This window comes from Oryzias latipes, chromosome 13 (genome assembly GCF_053564925.1).
Source record: "Oryzias latipes strain Hd-rR chromosome 13, Olatipes_Hd-rR_3.1".
Classification (NCBI taxonomy): domain Eukaryota; kingdom Metazoa; phylum Chordata; class Actinopteri; order Beloniformes; family Adrianichthyidae; genus Oryzias; species Oryzias latipes.
The window spans coordinates 26,277,496-26,301,614 of record NC_136249.1 but is presented as its reverse complement, the minus strand read 5'-3'; the positions used below and the strand labels follow the sequence as shown (position 1 = coordinate 26,301,614).

The following is a 24,119-nucleotide window of genomic DNA, read 5'->3' as shown; positions in this document are numbered from 1 at the left end:
CCTTTGTTGGCAATGACAGCCTGAAGTCTTGAACTCATGGACATCACCAGATGCTGGGTATTCTCCTTCTGGATGCTCTGCCAGGCCTTTACTGCAGCGGCTTTCTGTTGCTGTTTGTTTGTGGGCCTTTCTGTCTGAAGTTTAGTCTTCAACAAGTGAAATGCTGCTCAATCGGGTTAAGATCAGGTGACTGACTTGGCCATTCAAGAATATTCCACTTCTTTGCTTTAATAAACTCCTGAGTTGCTTTGGCTGTATGTTTTGGGTCGTTGTCCATCTGTATTATGAAACGCCGCCCAATCAGTCTGGCTGCATTCACCTGGATCTGGGCAGACAGGATGTCTCTGAACACCTCTGAAATCATTGGGCTGCTTCTGTCCTGTGTCACGTCATCAATAAACACTATAGTGTCCCAGTGCCACTAGCAGCCATGCACGCCCAGACCATCACACTGCCTCCACAGTGTTTTACTGATGATGTAGTGTGCTTTGGATCATGAGCTTCTCCACGCGTTCTGCACACTTTTCTCTTGCCGTCATTGTGGTAGAGGTTGATTTTGGTTTCATCTGTCCAAAGAATGTTTTTCCAGAACTGTGCTGGCTTTTTTAGATGCTTTTTAGCAGAGTCCAATCTAGCCTTCCTATTCTTGAGGCTTATGAGTGGCTTGCTTCTTGCAGTGTACCCTCTGTATCTACTTTCATGCAGTCTTCTTTTTATGGTAGACTTGGATATTGATACGCCTACCTCCTGGAGAGTGTTGTTCACTTGGTTGGCTGTTGTGAACGGGTTCCTCTTCACCATCGAAATGATTCTGCCATCATCCACCACTATTGTATTCTGTGGACGTCCAGGTCTTTTTGCGTTGCTGAGTTCACCAGTGCTTTCTTTCTTTCTCAGGATGTACCACACTGTTGATTTTGCCACTCCTAATACTGTAGCAATTTCTCGCATGGTTTTTTTTCTGTTTTCTCAGCTTAATGATGGCTCCTTTCACCTGCATGGAGAGCTCCTTTGACCGCATGTTGTCTGTTCACAGCAGCAACTTCAAAATGCAAGCACGAGTCCTTTAATCAGGCCTTTTATCTGCTTCACTCATAATGACATAACAAGGGAATTGCCCACACCTGCCCGTGCAATAGCATGGAAGTCATTTGTCCAATTACTTATGAGCCCAGGAAATGAAGGGATTGTGTTTAAAAAATGCTTTAATTTTTCACATTTTTATGAAAATGATTTTGTTCAACCCATGGAATAAAAGCTGAAAGTCTGCACTTCAATGGCATCTGAGTTGTTTTATTTAAAATTCACTGTGGTAATGTACAGAAACTAAATTAGAAACAATGTGTCTCTGTTCAAATATTTATGGTCCTGACTGTAAATGTAGAAGCCATCATTTTGTTTTCCTGCTGAGTCCTGGCCAGAAGATTGGTCACATGACATGGAGAGCGTGTCTTCAGAAGCTCTCCCATACAGATAAAGCTACAACTGTTTAATATGAATGGCATTAACTTTGTGAAAAAAGACGCAGGACAATGGTTATAAATATATATCAACTATCGGTGGCACATTTGACAAAAATCTTTTCACGATCCGAAAAAAAATGACACATTATTAGAATTGCTTTAGCTGCAAAATTAGAAAAGGCTTAGAACAATCCAGTGTCACATGTCTCATTTATTCACATATTGATTTATTTTCACATCAAAATAATTTGTAGAGTAAAATAAAAAAGGCTGTCCAGCTTCTGACACCATTTTTTATTCTTGTCATTCTTCATTGCACCAGTTGAAAAATCAGTTTCATTCTGTCTTATCCGTCAGATCTTCAATCATTAATCTGTTGTTTTTTTCTATTCATGACCCACAAACTAAATAGCATTTAACACTTTTTTATTGATAAACAAGAAAGGAACGTAAAACCAGTTACTGGGAAATGTCAAGAGCTCAGGTAGACGATAAGGAACAACAGAAAGCAACTGTTGTTTCAAAAATATCAAAACCGTTGGGATTAAAAAGTGCTTTGCTATTTAAAAATCACAAAACACACAGATACTGCCATTAGCTGCAACGTTTTCCCCACAATTCCAGTGTCACGCTGTACAACACGGGAGCATGTCTTGCTGCGGTTCTTGATAAATTGCACAGAGGTGAGAAACATTAAAAAAAAGCAAACCGTGGGGAGGGAACTCCGAAATAAAAAGACCAACGTGAGAGAAAAACAAAAAGGCCTTCATGTCAGAGCAACATTCACACAGCCACATTTAGCCTGAAATGGCAGAACACACTGTAGCATATTAACTTGGAGGGTTCAAGACCTCGACAGCGATGAAGCTGCTCTCAGTTTGCTTTCACAGAATCTGACATTCAGCGTTTTCCCGAGCCAGCAGGAAGTGCCGCTTTCATCTGTCCATCAGCAGATGCACAAAGTCCTCACCAGTGAAGTGTGATCTTCCAAACTGCATTTGCTGCAGCCGCAGTGATTTCCATAGTAGCATAACTCACACAAAAGAAAGGAATTGAATACTTGAAGACACCGGGTTTGCCTGCACGGACAGAAAACACAGCAGGACTACCTCTTTAAATAGGAAGTTCAGCTGGCAAAAAGGGTGTATCCTCAAACACTATTTAAAAGGCGATCCCCTTTTGTCAACAGGAGTCACAAAGACAGAGTGATGTTTCCGTCCGCTTCCCGCCCCGCGGACGTGTGCGGCTTGGCTTTCATTTGCGGCGACTGAAGATGCTCTTTTTGGCGGAGCTCTTGTCTGCAGAGCTGAGGCCGATGAGGAGTCGCGCCTTTTCATCTTCCTCCTGCTGCTGCAGGCTGTTGTCAGCCTTCCCTTCAGACACTTTTCCCCGCAGGTCCGAGCCTGACGAGGGCTTCAGGCGAAGTTTCTCCTTGATCATCTGTGCAGCAGAAAAGATCAGGGATTACAGCAAAGACTAGGATTAAGATGAACATTTATGTGAAATTAAAACAACTTGCATTATTTTGAAGTAATAAACATTAGGGCTACCATGAGACAAAAATTTAATGAATATTTGAAAATAAAGTTGTAAAAGTATAAGAAAACTGTCAAAAAATAAGAGAATAAAGTAATAAAATAGGATTTAAAAAAGCAACATTTTACAAATAAAGTCATAAAATTATAAGACAAAATCTGTAATTTTACAAGAAATAATACGTAAAATATTGAGAAACAAGTCATGATTTCACAAGGAAAAAGCTTTTTGAAAATAAAGTTGGTGGCGTAAGCCTCTACCCACAATACATGCCGCCATTTATGGTGATGCCACGAGGCTTTAGTTTATCTTAAGACTTCTGCAACTAAACTGCAGACGGCGTAAACAGCACACCCACCAGAAATCCACTCCTTTTGGGTCAAGAATCTCCTTCTGAAGGGACCCAGATTCCTGCAAATTCTTTTCAGGTCGATGTAGACGACATCCATCTTCCTAAATATTCCCAAATATTCCCTCACGCTCCTGCTTGTATAAGTATACATTTTTTCCTTCTAACTTTTCAGTCTTTTTCTTGTAAATGAACTTGTTTTGTATGGTGACCCTAATACTCCGTCATATGAATCATATTCAAGGACTAAAGCAAAAATAACGGTGTACCTGTGCTACAAGCGCTTTCCGGCTGTCTCTTTTCACAGCCATGGCGAAGTCGAGCCACGTCCAGGTGTTGTTATGATACTCCAAACAAGGCAGGACCAGGTTCAAGTCCTTCCAGTCCACACTGCTCTTCTCTCCCTGAACAGACATTTCAAAATAAAACTGGACCGTTAAGCAGAAGAAAAAAAACCACAACACTCTTAGAATTGTAAAAATTAACTATAAAATTAATTGTAAAAATGATGTCAAATTATGCAGCTTTGACAAAACACAGTCAGAAATCAAACTAAAAATCACCCTGAGCCATGTTCAAAGGCGCTAAAACAGGCTGCTGTTGACTGAACAGCCTCCTGTGGCTCATTCACTTTATTAAAGGTTCATTCATTGGGCTGAGCCACAAACACATTTATTCATGTATTATTTATTCACAAGACTACTTTCTGTACTTCAGTACACTGCAAAAATGTAATCTTAGGAAAGTAGAAACACCTTTGTTTCAAGAAAATCTGTCTTCTTTTCTGTCTTGCAAGAAAAACAATCTTATCAAGAAAGCTTTTCAACAGTAAAATAATCTTAGAGTGAGAAAACTAATTTTTATGTTCTTAAAATAAGGATTCTTGGTGGGATTGTTTTTCTTACCATAAAGATAGATTTCTTTGTTTATCTAAAGAAAAACTGCTAATGGGGAAAGATTGCATTACATACTGTACATAAGGGAGTAGCATTACACTTGAAGTTTATTCTGTTAAGTATCGTTGAGTACATGAAAAGCTAGTATACTACACCATTTACATGCATTGTAGGAAGTATACTTAGTGAATACTTCTTCAGACTAAATTGGAACAATTAAGTTTCAAAGATAGTATGTAAAAATTCAAACTTCAAGTGTACTGCCTCATTTTTAGCATAGACTAAGTATACTTACTATACTGTGTGTAAGGGTTTGCATTTTGTAGCACACAGAAAGGGGAGTCAAAATGAAGTAAAAGCATGCCATAAATGTAATCCTTCACAATAACTGCATGAGAAATGAAGCTATTGAAAACAACACAAAGTAAGATGTCTGTGATAAAAAAACTAAAACAATTTTCAAACCTCTTTTCTCTTATTTCAGATTTGCTGTCAAACCCATGTTCCCTGTTTTTAAAAAAAAAGTATTTATTTTGTTTTTAAGTTTTATTTTGTTTTTTCATTTGGCATAAAATCTTTTAACTTTTCTAATTATTTGTCTATTATTAAGACACAAAAACAGAAACAAAACAAAACAAAACCGTGACTTAGATTGAGAACTATAGATCATGTTTGCGTGCAAACGTGCAAAGTGTGGAATGGGAGCACACCTCTGACTTAAATGTGAACAAAATGTGAACAGAAACCCACTTTGTAGCTGACACACAGAGGCACTTGGGGAATCTTGATGTAGATGAAGGAGTTGTTCATAGCAGCTCGCTCCTTCATCTTATCGATGTCATCCACTGGATGCTGAGGGAGAAGTTGAGCACATTAGTCGGTTCTGGATAGTTTTCGATGCACCAGTTTTGAATGAAGTTGCCCCCCCCTCCACACACCTCTGGAGCTTTCCTGAACGACTTGCGGACACCGGCAGTGCGATTCAATCCTTGAGTGACACTTTTGCTGGGAGTCATAGTGTCATCTGAGCGTTGCTTGACGGGAATACCTGTGGCAGAGAACACACTGACTTTAGCACTGAGCCTCTGGGAGACCCTGCAACCCTTTACTCCCCACACACACACAAATTACCACACTATCCATCTATCTATCTTAGTTTTAGTTGATAAATGAAGAATATCGGCAAACTCTTAGAACAGACTGCTCCATATTTCATGACAGTTACCAGAAGTGCAGTAAGAGATGCTGTCACATTTACCCAATGAATCATGGGAGATGTAGTGCCAAAACTACAGTGAGGCTGGAGAGACTTTTTCTTTTTACACGTTCTGACACTGGATTCCACCAGGAAGCAACACAGCTAAACATGATCTTTAGCCGTTATTTATGTTGTAAACAAGAAACGTTACGGGCCATGTTGGCACAAGGAAGTGAGGACGTTATTGCGTCTGATTGATCAGATAGGATTAAGCCTCCAACAATGATTGGCAAACGCCGTTTAAGGGGTTGAACTTTTTCCAAAATGAGAGCAATTGGCCAAAGTTGTGGCAAAATCGCAGTGCAGACATTCTTATTAAAGTGCCTTAAAAAGGAATCAATAAACCCACAGATTGAAAAACACTGAGTTAGATGGTGATGCTCCCTCATAGTACTACCTTCATAACACAAAAACATACCCGTAGTAACCATCCTAGACTTGTCTTCTTCATCAGTGTACTCCTCCTCTTCAACATTACGTCCTGGGAAGAAAAATCCCATCATTCTTTTGAAGAACTGGTACATGAGCTGGATGGTGAGAGGCACCACGTTCACCTGGAAAAAGAAAACAATCCTTGCTTTAAAAGAAAAACACCTTTATTTAAAAAGGCCCCACAGGGAATTTCCTCACCTCAAAATGCTCCTTCACAGAGATGCCTCCCACAGGAGGTCGCACTTTGCTAAAGATTCGCAAAGCAAACTGGCGGCCCAACTGGCAGGTACTCTGAGGGCGAAGTACAACCTACAGGGGAAAACAAAGCTGTTTTGGTTTGACAGGAAACATATGGTTTTCCAAACGACGAGAACAAATGGAGCAACGGTTTAAAAGTGGGGTGAACTGGTAATGACTCAATGAGGAGCCCTTCAGTGAGAGCGAACAAGATGGAGTCAGCACAAACGTCACACTGTTGACATCAAGCAACAAGTTTACATACCCTGACCCGCTGCACGTGAAAAAAAACAGGCATAAAGAAGTTAACAACAGTGACAACTAAGCCATTTTCACAAAGGTGCTTTTTTATTGCAGTTTTCAGGAGAAGCCCCAAACAAATCTGTTGCTAAATTTAGAAATAATATTTCATCTTTTCCTTAACCTTTTAACACTGGAGCTGGAGGGTTGACATTCGTAATTCCAGTTGATTCTGACATGAAGAATTCCCTCCTGATTTTCTCCATGTCAGAATCAGCTGATTTTATGCAGAAACTGTCAAAGAGCGTGTGTAATTTAGGAGTCATCGGCAACATCTCCGGTGCTAAAGAGTTAAACAGACGTAAAACTCCAAAGCTGACTCATGCGTTTACCTTGTAAGCTGCGTTTGGCAGAAGGTTGTTCATAGTGAACCACCCAAGCTCCAGGAGATGCTCTGCTGTGTCGTCTGATTTGTTCAGCTAGAGGAGACAATGTTTAGTGTTAAATAAACTGGTAGTACTTATAAAATGTAAAAAGTGGAGGAAACTGATGGGACTTTAGAAAATCTGCGTGAAAACAGGTGAATTCTGCTGACCTTACTGTACATAAACCTCTGCAGCTCCAGCTCAGCAATGCCAAGCTGTCCATCCTCTTCCGTCAGACACCAGCGAGCTTGAGCGAAGTAGATCTCCGTCCTCCGCACCACGCTAACGTCCTCTGGCGGCTTACGCAGCTCCAGCTTGTTGGCTCGCTGCAGCTGGAAATCCTTAAAGCACCTGGCCAGAAAAATGTGAATTTTTACTTGAGGGCCTTATTTTCTGGCGGCTCGATCTGCAAAAATGTGGATGTGAGACCTGATGAGAATGTTGAGCTCTTCGCTCTTCATCTGCATGTCATTTTTTTCCTGGTTCAGCTGGTTCTGGAGTGTGTTGTGGAGCTCTGTCAGGTCATCGTTGGGTTGATCCTCCAGTTGAGCCTGCAAAAACAGCAAAGAGCAAAAACTTTTAGAAAACCGGAGAGAATAAAAACAAATGCTTTTAGTTTTGTAACCAAACTTCTTTCCTTTCCTAGTGATCATGAAAACACACTGGACAAGACACAATTAAAAACACAATAGAACTACTAAAGACAAGCAGGAGGCTAAGGGAGCATTTAGGAAGACTGATTTTGTCTACATCGACTGCAAGTTAAACTAGCAGCAGTGTTTTAGAATCCCTTTGTTTTCAAAGTTTTGGCTTGGGTGAACTTAAGGGAAACACAGCAGGTTTGCTAACCATTAATCTTATTGATCTTACGTTTGTTGGATCTATGCTATCTGTGCGAAAGGAAGAAAAAAGATGAAATCAACAAAAAAAATCATTTTGGGAGGCATTTCTTTAATGAGATCAGTAATTCAGTTGTTCTGTTCAACTGCAAAAGGATTAATCAAACCCTTCAAAACGGTCAAACATGGATCATTGTTTTCTGTCTGATGTGGAGATCATTTATGGCGCCGCTCACCTTAACAATGGAGTAAATCTGCTTCTCCAGGAGTCTGATCTGAACGAGGTGCTGCCTGACTGCCTCCTGCAGGTGCAGGATGCTGCTGCGCTGCTCCTCCGGGTTACTAGAGATTTCCAGTTGAAAACGCACACGCTGCTTTTTCTCACTGTGTTCCTGAGGACCGGACAAAAAAAGCCCAGAATAAATCAGCAAAGATGAATGAGAAGACAAAGGCAGGTGAATGTGGATGTGAAAGCAACTGACTGAGTTAGTTAAGCCTCACATATACCTTGCGCCTTGGTTCCACGTGCAGTAACAGGTTATTGACGATGTCAAGGATCATAGCATACTGAACGGGGTTGGTGGATATCTCCAGGTCGTGATGTATCAGAGTGAAAGTGTCCACAGCCCCTAGAAGGACAAACAAACCTTACACAAGGCCTGCAGATTCACCTCATTATTTTGGTGTTCTCTTTAGCTTACCAGCCTGCTTGTTGAGCAGGTCCTCCTTCTGGTGGTTGTTCCTCAAGTCTGGAGGTTTGATCTGGGTGGCGAGCTCGGGGTTGATGTCGTGGCTGTAACTGATGTAGTGCATCCTGCAGCTGCAGCGAGAGATGATCCGCTGAACCTGCTGAGACTCGTTCCCCTGAGCAGGCTGGTTCCAATCTACAGTTCCAAAAAGAAGCCATGAAAATATGGATAAGACAAAGTCAACAGACGGCAGAGTGCAAGCCAAAACGATCATTTGTGCATTGAAGCACAAGTCTTTACAGCTGTGGGTTTGAACTTTTTGGCTCCACACCTGTAGTGGTGCTAACCATTCCTCCCACTGCCTGACCGCCCTCCATCAGCTCCATCACGGAGTCCATGTTCCGCTGCCGGTGCTCCTCTATGTTTTTCACCTGAACACGGTAAAGGTCACAGTAAATGAAGGAACCGAGCCGTGTGATGCTCATCAGCAGGTCAAAACTAGAAGAATCAAATGCAGCAGATTTCATATAGAGGTGGAATGAGCAATGACCCAAAGTCAATGAGTCCAAGATGACATCTTGAAGCGTTGTAAAGGTGAAGAAGCTCAGCTCAGAGGATAAGTATGACAGACTTGGCCTTCCATTTAAATAAGAACAGATAAAACCAATAAAAGTCGTCAGTAAAAAACAAATAGTGCTTCATTTAGTTGAGAACCTTAGAGACCTTGGTCTGAGTCCCAGTTGGGACCCTTCTGTGTGAAGTTTGTATGTTCTCCTAGTGAATGTACGGCTTCCTCCCACAGTCCAAGAACACGGTTTATAGGATCATTAGTTTATAGGTTATTAGTCCATCCACTGCTGCTGACTCCGCCTACTGCAGAGCTGAATGAGGCTTTTCTGCTCCATCAATCGCCAGGCTGGGAGGGAAGTTTAAAAGCTTCTAGAAACCTCTGAGATTCATTTGTTTGTCAGCCTGCCCCAGCTGTCTGCCTGGCAAAAGCTTGAGAAAGCCTTTGGTTTTCCTCTCCTTAAATTTATTCAAGCTTTGTCCTTTTGTTCAAAGATAATTCAGTGATTTTTGGTAACATTTTTAACCGTTGTTGTGTTTTGGTGTCTGTTTTTCTATCACTTCTACGTCAGCTACAAAGCCTGAGAATTTCTTTTAATTATACAAAACATTAGGTCACACTTCGTTATTTCGGTTCTTCATTTCCTTGGGTTTTGTGTTGACTCCTGCCACCCTAATAAACAGCTGTGTGGCCAAATTAACCCCCTGCTTATTAATTTTTTTTCATGTGACCTGTTCTCCAACACCTCCCTGAAGAGGAAAGCAAAAGACCCAACAGCAGCTAGGATAGGCTCCAGCAACCTCATAAGGGATTCAGCAAGTTTGGAAAATAGATGGAAGGAGTTTAGAACGTAACGTTTTTCAATACGTCTGTGTTGGTCACAATCAGATCAGAGAAGAACCTACTTCCAACCAGAGCTGCTTGTCCATTTGTTCAGACGGGTTGGGCTCCATGGTTGCAAAGTATTGCATGCAGTCCAGCAGACAGGTCCAGGTGGTCTTCTGCTTTAAGGTGTCATTGTACCAGGCAGGGTGGTGCTCACATTGCAGCAGCTGAGCTTTGGCAGCAGACACCAGCACGCAGCCTGCCGTCTCCGTACCGCGGAGCATCATCTGGAAAATAGTAGGTATTGAAATCTTCCAAAGCCCAACTGAATCCAACTGCAAAGAGAGCTCAGGCTTCATGAGCTTAAAGTTTCAGCTTTTTGTAGTTGACTGTGCACTCATTTATTCCAACTTTAACTTCATGTTTGGATGATGTATAAAAACAGCAAACTCCACACAAGACCATAAGCGCTTGAGTCAAACTACCTGACAGTTGACCAACTCGATGAACCAGTTGCGGTTATAAACATCATCAGTCTGACAGGCTGCCGTGCCGCACAACTGGTCGCTCACTCCGGAGTCCTCTTCTGAAAACACCACAAATCTATCGGTTTCCTCAATCAGCTTCTGCAGCATTGATGTTCCTGCAGAAGAGGAAAACAAATGGGTCAAAGGAGCTCAAAGAGAACACAGAGCAGAGAAGATTAGGAGACATAGAACATCAGATGGTCTCCTGCTATAGTACAACAATCCAGTTTGAATTCAAACTCAAACTTTGTTTGTTTAGCGCTTTTCATTCATCACAAAGCACAAAGTGCTTTACATACAAGTAAAAGAAATGAAATGCTCATAACAGCAGAATAACTTTATAAAAAAAGGAAAAAACTGGCACACAAAAACCAGGACATTTACACAAAGTAATCACAGCTCCCTCCCCCTTTTCATTCCTTCACCCACCCAGCTCCACCAATATAACCCTTATATTAAAAGTGAATGAACACTTAAGCACTGCAGCTCTAAAGAAACAGTCTGTCTGGAAGCAGTATACTTGTATAGCGCTTTCTACCTTTCACAAACCCATTCACCCATTCACACACATTCACACACTGGTAGCGGCTCCGCTGCCCAACACGCCAACCTTCCACCAGAAGTAAGGTGAAGTTCAGTGTCTTGCCCAGGGACACTTCGACACATGGGTGGGCAGGGCGGGAATCAAATCTGCAATCTTCCGATTAGAGGGCGACCGCCCTACCGCTGCACCACGGCATAAACTTAAATGTTTCATACCCTGCAAAAGTCCCTGTGACTAAAAAAAAAATGTAAAAACTAAAAAAAAAAATTGCTGTAATGCAATTACTGACATTTCAACAAGTCTTTCAAGAAACTGTGCATGATTTGTTTAAAAGCTGCCAGTGAACTCTTCTGAAAAAGACTTCTCACCTTCGTTTTGGTTCTTTTCTGCTCGAGTCAGAGTGGGCACAACGGGTGTGGTGGGAGTAGTGGTTGGAGAGTAGTAGGATGGAGAGCGCTTGAGCTTCTTGGTCTGCAGCTGAGTGTCGATCTTCAGACCCTTCAAAGCTTCGGTGGAGAGATTTCTCTTCAGCACAGAAGCCTTTTTATATCCGTCGTAAAGCCCAAAAGCTACGTTTCTGTTTGTGGTGGTCCAGGAAGCACGGAGGTCCACCAGGCGCAGTTTGTGAGTGTAGGAGGCATTTGTTTCATCCTTTGACACCTCCTGTAAGAAAAAAAAAAAGGTATGATTTCATCAAGATTATGGGGAGGAGTAGATTTCTTTCTTCTGGACTTTACCTCATCCATTCGTTTACTCTGTCGCTGGTAGCTCAGAGATGACAAGCTCACGAGATGGGTCTTCTTCCTCTGAGCGTTCACCTGGTTTTCTGCCGTTTCATCCCAGGCAGACGCCATCAGATGAACCGTCACCTGAGAGAGTTCACTCACCATCTGAGTCACGTTCCACTCAGATATTAACCTTCTCATCACAGTGCCAGCTGCGAAGCGACAGAGACGGAGCAGAAAGACGCATAAAAGACAAACATGTAAATGAGATGCAGAATGCCTAAGTCTAATGCAGACCCTGCATGAAGTCTCACCCTGCGAGATAAGTCTCTGTGTTCCACGAGTAAAGACGTTCCCTTTGCTGCACTCAACCTGGATTCCTCTCTGCTGGGCGACGGAAGCCCAGTAGAAAACCTATGTTGGAGGTAGAAACCACACAAAACACCACATGTTAAGAAAATTAAACATTTAAACATAGACACATTATAAAAGCTTCCAAGGCTGAAGGACACTTAAAAAATGCTAACCTCTAACTGAGGGAAGGCGGCGGTGTAGGACATCTGTTTGTAGTGCTGACCGAGCTTTCTGCGGACCGGCTTCAGGCTTTGGAAGAGCTTTCCTCTGCAGATTGGTCGAGACACACTCGTCCAGGTGGCCCAGAAGTTCTGCATCCAGCGCAGAGTGCTACTGTACAGCAAAATCCGAGGCAGCAAAGGCCCTAGAAAGGATACACAGACACAAGTTTAAACAAGGCATGTGTGCAAAATGTGCAAAAAGTTTAGTTTAGCAAGGCAAGAGGAGATGCAGCTACACTCACCTGTGCCACTGTGATGGTTCAGGTCCATGGTGATGGAGAGGTTGAGGTTCTCAGAGCGGAAAGCTCTGTAGGAGTCATGAGGCAGACCGGAAATCACGTCTGCAATGTTCTCTGCACAGCAGGGCATCACAGCGTGATGGTCATGGGGGTTGCCATGACAGAGCCACTGGAGGTCAAGGGTCATGCAGAGGTTGGGCAGTTTTAAAAAACAGATTTCGTCATACCTAGAATAGAAGACAGACTTCTGTTATGAACTCACAGTCTAGAAACACAGACTCATTTTTCCAAAGCAGCCGCACTTACTTTGATGCAGTCCTAACATTAACGTTCAGGTTTCCTTTGAAAACAAACTGACCAGGGGTCCAGTCAAAGTTCAGCCTGGACCACTCCCAATGCAAATTTTCTGTGGTGTTATAGGGATCCTGTAAGAACGAATGCAAAGGTCAGATCAGACATTTTAGATCAAATAAAGTTTCTACAATAATGATATTGAAATAGAAAGCAGGGCATTTAGGAGGAAACTTTTACTTCAGTAGCCAACTGATGAAGATTAGCCTGTTCAATGTCCATGAACCAGCGGCCGTGCAGCAGGAGACGACTTTTATCCCACCAGGTCAGCGGAGGAGACGGGTCAACTGTGGGTTTTGTCAGAAGGTCAACTGACTGGCCGATCAGAGTCCAAGCAGGGTCCCAGCACGGCCCCCACACGATGGTGTAATTTTGGATGGTGGCTGCAAAAGACGCACTTCTTCATGAGCAAATAACAGTAGACCATTTAACCAACGCTGTAATACGTTTTAAAATCCAAGTAATAAATACAGGACCTCAGTTCCAGGGGCAAGCTAGATGGTGAATAAACTAAAAGCCTTTTTTTTTTAATTCATCAGTCATGATGTCCTGGGTGAATTTGTGATTTGTTGTTGAATGACAGAGGTGTGAGATAACCAACAGTCTCTGAAATACCAATATAACAAATGTGTTTGCAAATACAGAAGTGATAGAGAAAGTGGAAAAAGGCAACTAAAATTCAACATTTTATCCTGAAAAAATTGACATGTCCTGCACAACTGTAGAGAAACCAAGTGTTACAGCAATCCGCTTTTTGAAAATCCAAATCAAGTCGGAATTTTTTGCATTTAAATTCGAATCAAGTATCAGTTTATAACCTATAGCTACAAAATGAATACATTACAGTGGTTCCACCTTTATCAGGTGAGTTAGGTTCTTTAAAATAACCTACAATAGAAAGACTCCACTAAGTGGTCAACCCTCTTTTTTACAATTATTATAGAAGCTTTTAAGAACCACTCACATGAAAATGGTGTTTTTAACATGTTCTTTTCTCATGATTGAGGACATACATAAAGAAAATTAAGATTAAAACTGCATTTTCAAAATTTTGTGAATCAGGAGCAGATGAAAAAAATGGTGTTTGAAAAATCCCGTGGCAGTGATATAGGTGCTACAGTTGGCGGGCCGCAAGCTCCCTGCTCTGCTCCATTCTGATGCATCCACTAGCAGACAAATAGATCCATGCAAGTCATCGTTTTCCTCGTCTGAGCTGGCATCTGGCTTAAAACTGTACAGCTGGATAACTCCAATACTGCTCGCCTAACCGACTCCTAAATTGGTGAATCCGAATGCTACCAAGGTGTTAGTGGCAGAACATTTAGTTCTGCCACATGTTTGCACATGTTTGGCTTACATCTAAAATCGTAGTAGAACTTGAGTGGTGGCACATTTCTGCGGACAGTCACATCTCCCCATGGTAGGCCCAGAGGGATGGTTTCATTGCGAACAGCTCTTGGATGTCCGTCCTGCTCTGTCCCCAACAGACGTCCAGACAGCTCCCAGTTTCGGATCTCAAAGAGGTAGCGTGGATAGTCTCGAATTCTCACTGTCAGAAGATGAAGACATCCTGGAAAAACTATGTTTTAAAGCAAAACAATAACCTATGTTTTCATGGACTTACCCAAAAATGCAGACAGCTTAAATTTGACAGCCCGGCACCATTGGATCACCAGAGAAAGTCCGTCCCGGGGGAAAGGACTGATCCCATCAAGGTCTCTGAGCTGCTCCATCACTTTCTCTGGCCCATGAAGAGAATGATCAGCCAGTGCTACGAACTCTAAGTCAGAGATGGTCCAGGTCAGCAGCGACTTCCTCATGGGAGTGTTTACATAGAGGCGTCGTGAACGCTGGATGTAGATCTCTATGTGCTTTTTCTCCAGAGAACTGTAAAGCTCCTCGATCTTTCTGGCAGGCAGAAGTTCTCCATGCTGCCTGCGAAGTTCTGCTACCTTCTTATCCAAAAGGTGCAGACGCTTTGCACTTTCCTTATTCTCGTCCTTCATGAGCTCGTAGTTGTCACGCAGCTTGATTTCAAACACATCATCCAGGAAGACGAAAGAAAATTGGGCGACTTTAAAGACAAGATCAGGAGGAAGACGTTCAGCCGTGGAGGTCCGATTGGGACGGTGGAGAGACTTCAGCCACTTCTGCACACTGATGGCCTTGTCAAAGGTCCTTGAGAAATTGTACTGGTAGGGAAACTCAATGGAAAGAGATGGACATGTGAAGACCCAGACACGGTTGTGAGGAGTGGTGAGGAAGGAGAAGGTCTCTCTGTGCATCTGCAGCTCCGTCAGCTCAGCGTGCGCCTCCACGTCCAGGCCATTGAAGGACACGATGTCGTTGCCGTCAAAGTTGAAGATCAGTGAAGGCGTGCGCACGTGAACCGTCCCGGCATGGTTTGACGCTGAAAGCTCGTCAATGAGCAGCAGAATGTAGCTCTGCTCACCGACGTGGGCTGTTAAATGGGCGGAGCTCATTTCAAGACGAACGCACAAGGCCTTCGCCTGACCTGACCCTCCGTCGCCGCCCGCAGGTGCCCCTGGTTTATTCCCATCTGCTTCTGCGCACAGCATACGGCAACAAGCCTGAGCTTCAGTCAGGTGCTGATAAAAGGTCATGTGGTCCAGTGGAGACCAGTCAACCGTAAGCCTGCCGTCACACTGAACCTAATGGAAATCCGAAAACAGGTGCATTGTCAACAAAAAAAAGCTTTCACAAAGACAAAACAGCACATTAATTTACAAATTACCTGTAAGGTATGTGTGGTGATGTGATACCAAACAGTTATGGCAACAAGATTAACGACAGGGTTGAGCGTTTCAGAGGCAGGGCAGCAGGTTTCCATGTTCTCTGTGAGCGTCTTGACCAGAGACAAGCTCAACCCCTGCAGAGAGACTCGGGAGCTTTCGGCAGAACTCAGGATTCTGAAAGAGTCTGTCCGTAAAGACACAGCTCCTACAAACAAAACAAAACTTTCACCATTGAGGAGACTGTCTTTTATGCTTGGTGAATCAAAAAAAAGCAAAGACGAACATCTACAGCAATGGCTCAATTTGTGCCTTTTAGCCATCAAGTTAAAACATTTTATACTGTTCCCCCGCTTATTTGCGTTTCTATAGTCGCAGATTCACGTATTCGCACATTTTTTTTTTCAGTCACGTGACTCCTCCGATTCATCACAAAAATTCAGACAGCTCAAGACGCTGGCGGGGAGCGGAGATGAAGAGCACACCGGCCTGTGGGCTTCCTTGCTGGCTGCTAAAAAACATTTCACAGCTATTACCACCGGTTCCTGAATTGCTATAACCAAAGTTTGTGCCCCTGCATGCAGAAATGGCAACAGCTGACTCAGAAGCGGCCAGAAAACATCCTGAAATGCTGAAGAAGATGATCGCGGAGAATAATTATCATCCAGAGCCGATCTTTAATATGGATGAAACCGGCCTCTTCTTCTAGAAGAAGATGCCCTCTCGCTTAACTGATGAAGGAGGAAGCATGAGCTCCTGGTTTAAAGGCACAGAGCGACACTTCTAATGTGCATTATAAAGTACACTAAAATACAATCTATTCCCCTAAATACTTCGGCCGCAGAGGTGGGGGGGTGGCTCTCCGTATTTGCGGATTCTGCGTATTTGCGGGTGTCTCTGTTCCCTGTATTCCAAACAACCCTTACCTGCCACATTTGACAGTGTGAACACATTAACATCCTCTAGACAGCAGTCCAGTTTGAAGAGCAGCTGCAGCAGCGAGAAGGAAGAAGAAGACTGGACCGTTGTGCCACCAGCGGGAGACACAACAGCTGCATCTGGCTGCTGAGGCTCTGTGTCAGGGGGGAGATGCACCAGGGAGAGCAGGCGGGAGAGACACAGTGCACACGTTTCTGAAAGCTCCACTTGAAGACCCTTGAGGTTCGATTCCAAGCTCAGACTAGGAGCGTGGCAACTTGTCTCCGTGTGGGGTCGGTTCAAACTCCCCTGTTAGAAATACAGATTACAAAAAATATCACCATCTAAACTTTTTTTTAAAGGCTGCAGTATAAATATGTCCTAAAATTAGGAACAAAAAAGGACATTAGACACACAAAAAGACACTTATTGATATTAAGATATGCTTGAAAGTTAAAAATGGGATCTGGATTAGTCAGTTTTCTCAGAAATAACTCATATGTGGACAATTTCTAAGCCAAAACTAAGAAAACTCAATTTGCTATGAAGCAAAGGCACACATTTTTATTATTAAGATTTCTAATGTCTGTTTTTACCTGGAGACTGAGGAAATCTAGAACTAGTGCTTCACCCCACACATGTTTACCAGGAGGGTGGGGGGCCTGCTGAATGTGAGAGCCCTGACCCACTCTCCACCAGAAGTTTTCAAGGGACACTGCTGCCCTCTGGTGCAGAACCAGATTCTGGGACTCCGAGTCTTTGTCAACTTTAAGGTCGAGAAGATGCTGCAGCTCTGAAGACAAGGTAGGACAAATCTTAGTCCAAAATGCTCCAAAGAACAGCAGTATTTTTCAAACTATCAGCCAGGGGTAAATGTTAGAACAAGTAAAATCTCCAAAGTGGGATCAACAGATTGGTATCGGATGTTTAATATTACAGCAGAACGTACCTGCATCAATAGATATGAAGCCCAGAGCGAAAGGCGTGGTGTCTCCCAGCTGAACAGACACGTTCACGTTGGACACTGAGGAACTGATCATCACAGGAGCATCCAGATGGGGGAGGCGCCTGAGGAAAAAAGGGGTGGGCAGATAATCTAATGGACTAAATGATGTGAGGAAATGGAAAAAAGAAAACATGGAATGAATTACGGAGAAAACACAGAAAGGGACAGTAGGAGAAAAGAGTGTCAGGCAGTGGCAACTTCTCACTCTGAGAAAACATCATTTCAGTTCCATAGAGAGGTGCCTTAAAGCAGGAGCGTTACCTTCTTCTGTGCGCTGCCTTCCTGTGAATTAGCCGTTTCCATGGAAACAGGTTCAACCAGTGTGCAAACTCCTGGTGACGGTAGTGAATGATGCAAGTGTTGACTATAAATGACCCCGAAATGTCAAGGGATGTAACCTACATTTTAAAACGCAAAGATAGATTTTAAATACAACATTTAAAAAAAAACACACACTGGAGGACCTTTATGTTGATCATGCAACTATAGAAATCTGCTTCACCTGAAGGGACGTCTTAAGACTGTTAACACAAAGAATTCGCTGTCTGCTTTGAGAAAGGAGAAGACCATCTATAAATGGAAAATAGGGATGTTACTTGTTTTTAAATCTCTATACTTTTTTCCTCTTTTCCAAATGTCTACTAACCATCAAGAACAATCTCCAAGCTGCTCTGTGGAAAACTCAGCTCAGGAGTGAAGCTTTTCAGGGGATGCTGCTCATCGTCATGTGCGTAGCACATTCTTAGAGACTTCAAAGTCCAGTTCAGGTGTCTGTAAGCAGTTGGAAAATGTTCAACAGAAAATGTTTTAAATCAGCAGATTTTTGTTAAGGGAGTAACAAAAGTTAGCAGCAAAGAATGCTTTTATTGTGGCGGTAAAGTATTAAACTCACTTCTTCTGGCTGTGCATGGACAGAGTTATGTTTGTCTTGTCGAATTCCACGCTGACGTGGTGAGGAAGCAGTTGGTGAAACCATTCGACAGACTCAGTCTGAACGAACTCCTCGTTTTCACACTCTGAAAAAGATGAAAAAAGAAATTTTGTTTTGTTACATCACCACTTAAAGTGAGTTTAGCCAAATTATTTCAAACTGCATGTGATTCTCAACCATGAAACAAATGGGGACAGAACATCCCCTTTCTGATATAAACTAATTTGCTGTGAATTTTATCCTAAGAACACATAATCTTGTGACTTTCTGCAGAAACTCTAACCCAGTAAGACTTTGTTTTCAGACCTAAAAACACTTTTCATGAGGAAATAACAAAGTTAGTCAGTTCTGTCAACTTAAACCTCCAATTTATTTGACTTTTCTTTGTCTTGCATTTCTAAAGAACTGACATTTCTAATATGTTAGTGCACAGATAAGTCAGGGGAATTCAACTTGATGATGTGCTTTACTTTCTCTCAAAGTGACGTGCAGTTGAAAGCTGAACTTTGACTCACCAGATCCATCATGATCTTGTTTCTCTAGAGGGGCGGGGGGCAGCAGGAGGTGACTGAGGAACAGCCCCTCGTGCAGCTCGGCTGTCAGCGTCCTCACATTCAGAGTAAGAGAACCTGGCTTCATCTCTGGGAGGCACATATCTCCGGAAAGCAGCAGGCTAAGGGCCACTTCTGCCAAACAAATGTCCTACAAACAAGAGCAGGCCAGCGGGTCATGTATATTCACTTCAGACTGATCCTCTGTATGCTAAGGGCTTTCACATGATTCCTTTTTTCCATTCATTCATCTACTTCATCCGTCTCTTTCGGGGTCACATGCTACTGGAGCCTATCCCAGCCACCTGTGGGCAAAGGCAGGGGACACCCTGGACAGGTTGCTAGTCCGTCGCAGGGCCACAAATCCCACACACCTATGGAAACTTTTTAGAGTAATCAATTAACCTATGAAGCATGTTTTTGGACGGTGGGAGGAAGCCGGGGTCCCTGGAGAAAACCCACGCATGCACGGGGAGAACATGGTTTCACAGCACGTTATAGAAATTTGATTTTACAATTTAAACCTATTTTCATTGCATTTTATTCATCAGACATCAACAAAGTTGACAAATCCTGCCACTTGATATTAAACAGTCATAAAACAATCTGTTCCACAAGTGCAGACTCTGTGTTTCAGGATGTGGTGAAAGGAGTAACCCCAGCCACAAAAGTGCAGTGCTATAGCGTGCTACAAGTGACAAACCCTAATTCTTTTTTATTTGATTTTGTAGAAACGAGACACAATGAAGAAAAACACTAGACATATTGCTTCATGCCAGGATTGCTCATCTATTAGATCTTCAGCAGCAGCTGTAAGTGGCTCATTGCACAAACATTGTTAGAAAGAACTAAAGAACTACCGTACTTAAGCAACAAGTATTATCTAAAGGTCATTGCTCACCATAGTGTCAGACACTTGACTCCAATTAATGATCGCATAATAAGAGAATGACTAATTGAAATGGGAAAAAAGTCTAAGATGAAATGTTCGAGCAGACTTGTTTTTATTTCTAAAGGGTTTTAGATCGTCTGCTTCCAACTGCTTGCTTTCTAACTAACCCTGCCCTTGAAAGATTTTATTGTGAAAACACACCTGGTCCAGCAGCAGGTATGGCAGGAATGTTTAAAAAAAAATCCAGCAGTGTAGAGGCCTTCAAGAACGAGAGAGTTTAACTCCCTTATGACATAGCTCAGTTTTATTTTATGGATTAAATATGCTAGTTTAGTGTGGATAACAGACAAAGCTTTAATAATTAATTTTGCAGGAAAAACTTTGATGCTAAATGTGGGTCCATGAGCTATAAGCAGAACTAGGAACTTGCTTTGCGTTTTATTTTGCGGCTTTTTTATGACACAAATGATGGCAACATGAAAAACATTTTACAACGGAAAACTTCATTAACAAACACTGTGACCCTGCACAATAGGATCTTTTTATGCTTTTACACACACCAAACAATCTGTGAAAGCGGTACAAAACTATGCCTTTAAATGGAATCACAGTCACCTTGAGAAAAACTTGATCTAATTTTATTTTTTGAACTCTTATGGCTAAATTCTTCTAAAAGGAATTTTCTTTTAAAAATCGATATTTTTAATGCAGATTACCAGGTTCTCCTTATTTACATAAAAATGAATTGGGCTTGTAAGTAGAAAATTTGGAAAAATGTGCTAGTTACTTAAAAAAATACTTTTAATCAATTTAAAGTTAAGTAAATGAACTCACCAATTGACTGCTCTTGAGCACTTTGCTGCTTAACTGGGCTAATGAAAGGTTCCATGCCAACCTGCAAAAACATATATATAATACCAAAGATTTAAAACAAAAATAATGGAACAAAGTCGATCGCTTCCTCAAGTTTTACCAAAGACCAGGCCAAATTTCTGCTAGCCGGGAGAAGACAAAAATCGTACCATTTGTTTTGATGGTCGAGCAACAAGGTAATTCCAGTCACCGTCATGTGCCACAGAGACTCTGACAAGGCAAGGTTCAGAACCATCACATTGATGGAGCTGAAGTGGAATGACAGCAGCTGTAAGCACAAGAAAAGCTACTGAGGCACAGCCATCAAGTGAGAAAACAGACAAGAGCTGTCTGATTTAGAGCCTTTGTACTTGTGACAGGAAGCGTAGTGTTTTGGGACTGAGGGAAATCTTTCTTGATTCCTTTCCGTGACTCGTCTTCAACAGAGGTCCCACAGGGGCTTGCAGGTCAAATCTAATTCTGGTGTCGCCAACACACAATGCCAGGTATCTCCTAAAACAAGAAACAATGCTCAGGAGTCAAACGGTTGTTAACAGCAGGAAATATTGGCCTAAAAATAAAACTACAAATGCAGACTTACGGTAAATCTTGGTTTAGAAGCTTACTTGAAATCCATATCCTGTCAATTTCCTGCCATAGAAAAATTTTAGGGTTGTGTCCATCAAAAAAGTAGATTAAAGAGCCACTGAAGAAAATGCAAAACCCATTCATTTTTACGAACACCAAAATCTACCAGAGCACGAAGGAGAAGAGCCAAGCTACGAAGACTCCCATCATTTAGGGGGGTGTTCAAAGTTGCAGATGAAATTACTAGGGTGGTGTAGAAAAGGAGGATGCAATTAAAGTAAATACCACGTGTGGATTGGAAGGGCAGGCTGTATGCTGGGAATAGCATGATGTGTGCTGCAAACATGTCATAAATAAGAGATTCCCCAAACAAGACTACAAAATGGGATGTTTAAATTCTGTTTTTGAGTTAGAAAATAAATGTACCGGTTTAGGTAGTTGGATTCAACATCTTGTAACAGATGTGTACCCTTAATATGGATCTGTGTACATCATGTATTTGTACATAGTCTGAATTAAACAAACACTGAATGAACTGTTAAATACATGAGAAGCAAACTGTTTGTCTCACCAAAGTATGGTGCTGGTGGAAGTGGACGCTTACGCCCTGGACGGAGAAAAACCCAACTGATTTGATCTTTAGTTCTGCATTCAGAGCAGCTTGGAAAGCTCGCACAGCCAGGCTGCAGATGAGCCATCTGACAGCAAAAATAAAACAATAATTCAGTCTCTTCAGTGAGTAATGTTACAGCCAGATAGAAATCACGCATATTGGCTACTTTGTGAAACCCCAAAAAACTATTCTTACCTGGAAATTATGCACAACAGCACAAACACGAGCAGAAAAACGACAAAAGATATGAGCAGGAGGGACATGGTGTTGAGATATTCACACCCAAAGCTTGAACATGGGGTCTCCCTGCTCCTTATCTGCCTTCTTCAGCTTCTAAGACAGATTTAACAAATCAGACGGGTTATTTTTATGAACTAGCTGTTTGTAAAATAAAAAAATACATAAAAAAGCGGCCGCTTTAATTTAAATCGTTCGTCAACGCAGCAAAATGAACAAATTTGGTTCAATCCAGCGCTAATATTACAGTTTTGTCGCGTGCTAGCATCAGCATTAAGCTAACATCGCAAAGTAACTACAAAGTAATAACAAACGGCAACCGAATTAGCAGCTAGCTTAACTTTATCACTTCGCTAACAGTAACAGCGTGAGAAAATTTACCTGGAGTTCTCGAATACATGTCATTGGTGGGAAACCAGTCAACCGCTGTCAAGGAGTAGCCGCAGACATTGTCACTTGAAATAGTTAAGTATGTTTGCGCCGCGTCACCAAGAGAGGGGGGGGGGGGGGGGGGGGGAATTAGCCTAACTGTACTAGCAACTTAGCCGGCTAACTGGACACAGCTGCTGTCAGAGACACCCCAAAAACTGCGTTTTTGCTGGGAGAGTCTTCAATGCAGACTGTCGTTTAAAAATAAACCCTCCCCGTCACAACCACCAAAAAGCACAGGTTTGTCACTGAGGTGCATAAAACTGCAGAATCAGAGAGCAGCTTGTTTGAGTTCCTGTCCGCTGCGCTACCAGCATGTTTTTTTTTTTTATTAGCTACCAGCGTGTTTGAGACATAAACAGCCTGTTTACATGACCACAAAATCTGACCGGATTCCTCACGTCATCGGAATATTCTAGTGGTGATGAAAACAGTATCTGATGCATTTTAATCAAGTAACAGAAGCTGTCCAAGACATTTGAATAACACAAACTTTAAAATAACAATAAAAAATCATCCTGTATTTACCAGAGTATTTAAACATCTCAGTATGTGTGTTAAAAAAAGAGACAAAATTGAAATAAAAAAAATGCAGAAGCACTTTGAAGACCTCAAAAGCTCAGTAGAACACGCAATCATGTAAAACTTTATTTATAAAAACAGAATCAGAGATGAAAATTGCAGTTATCTGATTAATCACTGTTATCGGACCTTTTGGTCATAATGGCATAATTTTAAACTGATGTTCAAATATATAAGAAAGATTCCGTAGGACAACTCTTAAAACTGGGTAGAGAAACAGAAAAAAATTGGATTTAAAGCATGTAAAACCTTTAGATAATCAAAAACAGAATTAAAAATTGCTTTTATGATTATCCACAATTATTAGATTTATTTGTTCATGAAATCTAAAATTATGACCTATTTTTAAACAGGTTATAAAAGAAAAACTCGGTTGGACAACTCTTAAAACTGTGTAGAGAAACGGAAAAAAATAAAGAAAAGTTAAGTGCATTCAAAGCATGTGAAACCTTTAATCAACAACAGAGCTAAAAATTGCATGTATGATTATCCACAGATATTACATTTTTTTTGTTCATGAAATCTACAATTATGGCCTATTTTTAAACTAATTATAAAAGAAAAAGTAGGACAACTATTACGACTGTAAACAAACTGAAGATAAATAACTGAATTCAAAGCATGTAAAAACGTTATAAAATCTGAATTTGAGCTGAAAATTGCACTTATGAGTATCCACAGTACATAGATATTTCTGTCATTCTGCCCATTTTTAAACTAGTAAAAATGTAAAATAAACCCAAACTGTTTACATGCAGTAGAATACAGATTCAAGTTTTATTGCCGTTTGCACATGCGGTACATCGGAATTTTTCTTTGGCATCTCTCATGTCAGGATAAGTTAGAAAAGGACAAAAGAAAAATTTGAAGAAGAAATAATAAAGAAAATAAAAATATATAGAATAAAGTTAAAAGTCAAAATTAGACAACAAATTTACATGGTGTATAAAAATATAAATATCAGTAAAATAAAGAAACTCAAATTATTGAGAAATCTAAAGATGTTCCTCAGATTTTTTAAAAACTGTTCATATTATTACTGTTATAGC

General features: G+C 41.6%; 1 protein-coding gene across 7 annotated transcripts; it reads right to left on the bottom strand.

Annotated features, from left to right (window-relative positions):
* Positions 1–1,656: 1,656 nt before the first annotated feature.
* LOC101164175 (bridge-like lipid transfer protein family member 2) lies at positions 1,657–22,791 on the bottom strand. Of its 7 annotated transcripts, none has more exons than XR_013647069.1 (41): positions 22,441–22,532; positions 22,018–22,155; positions 21,781–21,907; positions 21,376–21,452; positions 21,223–21,272; positions 20,993–21,134; positions 20,792–20,910; positions 20,604–20,664; positions 18,842–19,028; positions 18,288–18,411; positions 18,042–18,166; positions 17,898–17,965; positions 17,657–17,793; positions 17,339–17,493; positions 16,986–17,182; positions 16,398–16,698; positions 15,474–15,679; positions 14,343–15,390; positions 14,076–14,267; positions 12,899–13,101; positions 12,674–12,792; positions 12,371–12,594; positions 12,081–12,271; positions 11,868–11,967; positions 11,566–11,765; positions 11,197–11,491; positions 10,243–10,400; positions 9,838–10,044; positions 8,696–8,795; positions 8,377–8,559; positions 8,183–8,304; positions 7,912–8,067; positions 7,266–7,387; positions 7,007–7,187; positions 6,804–6,890; positions 6,133–6,243; positions 5,921–5,983; positions 5,183–5,292; positions 4,995–5,096; positions 3,618–3,752; positions 1,657–2,903 (listed from the first exon to the last, which is right to left on the bottom strand). XR_013647069.1 is itself a non-coding variant. In XM_078929405.1 (41 exons), exons 3-41 carry the CDS (start codon positions 21,905–21,907, stop codon positions 2,718–2,720), a joined length of 6,744 nt encoding a protein of 2,247 aa, XP_078785531.1. In that variant the 5' UTR covers positions 22,018–22,155; positions 22,441–22,532; the 3' UTR covers positions 1,657–2,717. The 7 variants fall into 7 exon arrangements, 6 of the variants coding, with proteins under 6 accessions (XP_078785531.1, XP_078785534.1, XP_078785532.1 ...); XM_078929405.1 differs by having other exon boundaries at positions 5,921–6,056; XM_078929408.1 differs by having other exon boundaries at positions 5,921–6,056; positions 17,339–17,457.
* Positions 22,792–24,119: the final 1,328 nt, after the last annotated feature.